Source organism: Electrona antarctica, assembly GCF_951216825.1.
Source record: "Electrona antarctica genome assembly, chromosome: 13".
In the NCBI taxonomy this organism is placed as follows: domain Eukaryota; kingdom Metazoa; phylum Chordata; class Actinopteri; order Myctophiformes; family Myctophidae; genus Electrona; species Electrona antarctica.
Window position 1 is genome coordinate 24,096,219 of NC_136794.1, and position 6,004 is coordinate 24,102,222.

Below are 6,004 nucleotides of genomic sequence, written 5' to 3' on the forward strand. Positions count from 1 at the left end.
TAATGTATTGCTATAGCAATGACGGTGGCCGTAGAAGAACAAAAGGCTTAGACGAGGAAATGCTTTAAAAAAGTACCCCCAACATGCAATGAACATTCTTAAAAAGTCAGCAAATTGTGAATGCATTTATTTGTTGTTTTCACCCCTTTTCTCTCCACAAACAAGCCCATGAGAAACACTAAAGAACCATTGCCTGTTGTGTGAAATATATTAATCTAAAACTCTTTCAATTAAATAACATTGACATTTGACAACAATACACGTGATGGAGGCAATGTACACAATACAGGGAAAACATCATGATCAAAGTAAGTTTTAAATACTATTACAATATAAGTGCAGCCATTCCTATAACTAAAACAATATTGTGTTCCCAATAACTGGCAGTAAAAAAAAGGAAAGGAGGAAAATAATAATAATCTATAAATAGATTTCTGGCTCATGTCATCCAATATGTAATGAACAATACAAAAAAATATCCAACTACTCAAATACCCTACAATTAAATATTCTCTGTTTTGTCCCTCGGTCAACATGAATAGGCCTAATAAATGTTATGAAAGTCATATACCGGTATATTTTCTAAATAATGATGACATTGTAATTTCACAACACTTGGTGGTATATAAATTATTTTGAATCCTGCTATATTAGGAGACACGTTTGTTGTTGTTGTTGTTATTATTATTTTACATGGAAGGAAATAATGCCAAAGACCCACATCAGAGGTGGGAAATTGTTTCAAGTATATTGTAACAAGATTTGCAAGCACTAGTAACAATGCAACAAAGACACAGTCTTGCCACACACACCCACACCTGAGATAAAGTGAAACATTTTGGAAAGGTTCTTGAAATAATTAAATAATGTTATTATTAATTATGTCAGGAAAGCAGCCCATATGATCCTGTTAACAGCAAAACAGTGCCTAAGAAGTGGTCTTGCCCATGCAGTGTAGTAGGCTACAACCTATGATCAAATAAATAGAATATTGTACGGATATTCTACTGTTAGACAGATGTAAGGTTCTTAGCTTACCATTGATGACTATTTCTATGTATTTGATGTATTAACATGTGTTGTTCTTGCTTACTGTAAATCGCTCTGGATTAAGAGCGTCTGCTAAATGCCTAAATTGTAAATTGCAAATGTGTTCAATCCAGATGAAAAGGACAGAGCAAATATCTTTTACAGGAACATTCCATTCTTAGCAAGAGAGACAGTCTCATTTCTTTACACAATTGGTATGGTCACTGAACTAAGATGTATTTACTATTTTCTATATTTACTATTTTCCATGTTCTGAAGTCTGTTCTGAAGTCACACAAGTCTATTTCATGACGTGCTGGTGTGCGCCCCAACGTCAATAGGCAATCTGCAAGCACACAACGTGGCAGTGGCGTTTCCGGACGTCTTTGACTGTGTGAACTAAAGCCTGTACCCTGTTTAAAGTTTAATTTAAAAGGTAAATAAACCTATCACAACACAACAGAGTGGCATCATACAAATGTATAAACTTACTATACATTTGTATGATGCTTGTATGATGCATGATGCTTTATACTATAAAGCCTCAATATTACTCTCTGGTTTAATTGTGCCTATAAATGAAAGTTCGGCTTACTTGTCTCTGACTGAACAAACTTATAGGATAATGGGTGGCACTTTGGGTGGCCAATGATTCCAGGGGTGGCACGTGTTATACCACCCCCCCAGACATGCCATCGGCGTTGTGTGTGCTTGTAGATAGGCTGTTAAATCAGGCTTTACAAACACATCCTCTTTCCTGGAGCTCCCTTTCCCAATGGGCTATATACACACAGAATAACACTTCCGGGGTGCTTCCCTATACTTACCTGTGTTACCGATGATACTAATTAAGGCTCTGTTCCATTTACCATGGTTCTCAAACTTTTTAACTAATTTACCACCGACACCCCATCTGGTAGCTGAAAATGGTAGTGGTACCACTAATTAATGGACCGCAGCCCATTAATTTATACGGGCGAGACTTAGTTTGAAAGCCATTTCACTCGGAAACCGAGACCCAGGAAGTGAATTATTTGTAATTATTATGTAATGGGTTGTTATTTGTTTGAAATTGTTATTTAATTCACCCAAAACACATTTGTAACCGGGGATCATATTGTTTTGAGAAATGAGCAAATCAAGCTTGTTTTGAGCCAAAAAGAAGAATCTAAAAAGTGCGTCCGCAACCGGAGTGTTATGAGCGCATACAGAACATAGTTGTGAACAATAATCAATTTATATTAAAAAAGGCGTCAAAAGGCAAACTCGGCGCAGAGGGCGTTTGGACCGGGAGGTGTCAAAAGGCAATCTCGGTGCAGAGTGAGTTAATTTCAAGGACCCCCATAACTCTGAGAATGTACAAATGGAACCACCAAATGATTATATTTGTACACTCTCAGAGTTAACCCGTACAGGCCATTTGGAAACTCCCTCAAGGACTGTTCACTGTTTCCCAGTGAGCCAACATGCACAATAGTAGCACCCTGACTCTGTTTGACCAGAATGGAACAGAGCCGTCATTAGTATCAGTGGTAACACCTGTGAAGGAAGTAGGGAAGGGGCCCAAGTTCTGTCCAAAATGTCGTGTGTCCATAGAGCCCATTCCTTTTCAGAGTCAGGAGCCGTAGTTCCCTGCTCTTCCTGCCATGTGCCTCAGAAACCCTACAGAGCCTAAAGACCCTGCCACCCGCAACACCTCTACCCCCTCCTCTTCCTCCATGTCCTCTCCTTCAAGCTCTTCCTCCTCCTCCTCCTCCTCCTCCTCGTCAGCGCTGGAGCTGTGAGCGTCGTCCGCCCCAGACTTGCCACCCGCATGCGCCCCCGCTCCCGGGCTCTCTGTGTTGGCCTTTGGGGAGGTGGACGCAGCCTGCTCCTTGACTTTGCGGCTTCTCTTCCACTTCATCCGTCTGTTCTGAAACCAGATCTTGACCTGTGTGCGTGTGTGTGTGAGCGCGCATGTGTGCGTGCGTGTGCGTGTGTTTTAGGGAAAACAAAGCATAAGTCAACTGAGGATATAAGAGGACATCAAAATGTACACATCTGTATGCAAATTATAAAATTAAGTGTATTTATAACCTATACATACTGGTCCAGTATCATAGCGTATTATATATGATGCCTCAATAATAGACATTTGATCGTATATAATTCTAGAATCTATATATAGCAGATAGATCCTGGCAATAATTATGAAAGCAAATAGCATAAAAAAAACATCTCTTACCTGAGTTTCCGTCAGCATGAGGGAGGTGGACACCTCGAAGCGTTTGGGTCTGGACAGGTACTTGTTGACTTTGAAGTGGTTTTCTAACTCCATCAGCTGCTGGCTGGTGAAGGCTGTCCTGGGCCTTCGACACTTTCCCAACAGACCTTGCTGAGCCACTGAGGAAGGGATGCATGGAGAGATAGAAGGATTATATGAGGATACACACTAACATCCTATACACCTGATAAATGGCACATCTGATGTCATCATTTTGCCACATTAACATTTTGCCAACATTTCGTATAGAAATATCGAATAATAATAATAATAATAAACATGATTTATATAGCACCTTTCATGTCATAAAATGCAGCGCAAAGTGCTTTCCAGGGCAAAAGGAGATAAAAACACAAATGTAATGTAGCAATAAAGCAAGCAAAACACTCAACATTAAGACAATAAAAAACAATAGCAAAGAGCATAGAAACAACAATACAATTTACAATTTAGGCATTTAGCAGACGCTCTTAATCCAGAGCGACTGTAATTGAAAGGCACTACAACAAATTGCACTTTAACACAAAATAAACAGACATCTCAACAGACATAGATACACTGTAACAATCCTCATGTAGGCTAAAATGTATAAAAAAATCAATAGCAAAGAGCAATTATATAGAAGGGATAAGGGAATATAAAGGATGTGAAAAATAGCTATACACGTCACACCATTTTTTTTCTACCCACACAATTTAGGCTGAAAATCCGAGGTTTCCTTTCATTTGACTCTGAGAGGAGGACAACCAACCGACCCTTGAGGATCCATCTACATTTGCACACCAAATGGATACATTTTAGCCTACATGAGGATTGTTACAGTGTATCTATGTCTGTTGAGAATGTCTGTTTATTTTTTGTTAAAGTGCAAATTTGTTGTAGTGCCTTTCAATTTAACACCAGTGTGCTTGACACAACCTTGCCTCTATCAACATTAAGATTGATGTTTTGTTTAGATGCCATAAAACTGGAACAACTGGGCACCATACATCTGCCAGCTGCATTGACGGACTCCCCTATGCCAACTTTTGCCCCCACATCTCGTTCTGTCTGACTGACCGACATCAGGTTTATTGCAAGTGAATGGTTTATGTGGGGACATGGTGCTATGATATTGCTTTCAATGGGGCTATAAAACCCTTACAATCCATTACCTTAATGAAAACGCTATGAATGCTGGCCATTGATTTTATCGATGAAGAAGTGGCCCATCTATTCCAGGTGTTGCCTTTTCCATGTTGGCATTTAACTTTATTGGATATATCTGTCATCTTGCGTTATTAGCAGTTTTATACGATTTATAGGAAACTGTCAAAAGCTAAGTTAATAAAATAAAGACATGAATTACTTTACTGCATAAACTAATCTCAATAATAACCTAATTTATATTATAAAAACATAAAGGCCTAGTGAAATCTGTTTTGCACTAATCAAATGGCCTTAGAATATCCTAGGTTAAATACAGCCTAGTTCTATCAAAAATACCTTTACAAAAATATGCGTCTAAGTTAATACGTTAATATGCCTACTAAATTGACGATGCATTTTATAATGATAGATGTAGGCTACGAAATTAATATTTGCATTTAGCCTATGTTAAATTATTTATTTAGTAATCGAAATGGAAATAAAATGTCTGTTGCCTAATCAAAATGTATAGGCTTATACATTTTGTCCAAATCGAACAGGCAACGACGAACGTCACCCAAAATAAGGCATTTTTTTTCCTGGCCTATAGGCCTAAGCCCGATAGATTCAATATGGAACGGGGTTAAAGTTCTGAGTGGAAACCAATTACCAAAGTTGAATTAGAAAGCCCATTAATTAGGCTAAAATATGCGTTTTGAGAAATATAGGCTATTGTTTGCGCTATAACTTTCATCGGTTCGTTTAATAGCCTATCCGTTTGACAGATTAAATGTGTGCTGATAAGCAGAGAGCTATACTCTGAGGACACTTAGTTTTGACAGTATAATAATAATAATATATATATATATTTTAAAGACCGCTCACCACCATAGTCCCCGAGTCTGGGCATCATCATGCCCATGCCGGCTCTGATCCAGGGCTCCAGATGGAAGGAACCCGATAATGCAGCCGCCTTCAGGTGCTCTGGGTACGTCTGGGCCAGCTGCGCATAGCCGGGGTATAGGAACGCGGGATGTTGGCCTCCCAAGGCTGCCAGAGGGTACATGGGGCTCGCATACATTCCCGGGAAAGCTCCTGCTTGAGGCAGCGTGGTCAAACCTGGCGGGGAGAAATTGAGGAACGAAGATTTGGGGAAGAATGGTCCTGTCTGGAACTGAGTCGTGCTGTTCGGAGTCCGCCGAGGGGACGGGGTGTCTGAGCCGGGGCACGACGCGGGACTGGCAGCCGGGCTGATGTTGTGCGATCCCGGCGACGTGTTGTCATCTCTGTCGGTCCGGTGAGTGACGCCGTGTGCCAAGAGCGCATCGATGCGAAAGTTCTTAGATTTCTCCATGGTGGTGGTGGACATTGCCACGAAATTCTTCAATAAATAAGGCCGTTTTCCACCTCGAGAAGGTTAAGCAGATTCGATGTGTCTTGTTAAAAATGGCAATGTTTGTCCTCCTATATGCCGGATAAAACGAAAAATCTCAGCAAGCAGGGTTGTCAAAAAAACTCCTGGAAAGTAATTTAGCCTATCTAATCAAAACATATTATAAAACATTATGCTAAAACTTTCTTAAC

At 39.9% G+C, this 6,004-nt stretch overlaps 1 protein-coding gene across 1 annotated transcript; it reads right to left on the bottom strand.

Moving 5' to 3' along the window:
* Window positions 1-1,335: 1,335 nt before the first annotated feature.
* On the bottom strand, window positions 1,336-5,789 carry mnx2a (motor neuron and pancreas homeobox 2a; the record flags this gene model as incomplete). The annotated part of the gene is made up of 4 exons (XM_079517708.1): window positions 1,336-1,375; window positions 2,832-2,959; window positions 3,254-3,411; window positions 5,306-5,789. The coding sequence occupies 4 exons, from the start codon at window positions 5,787-5,789 to the stop codon at window positions 1,336-1,338; spliced, it is 810 nt and encodes a 269-aa protein (XP_079373834.1).
* Window positions 5,790-6,004: the final 215 nt, after the last annotated feature.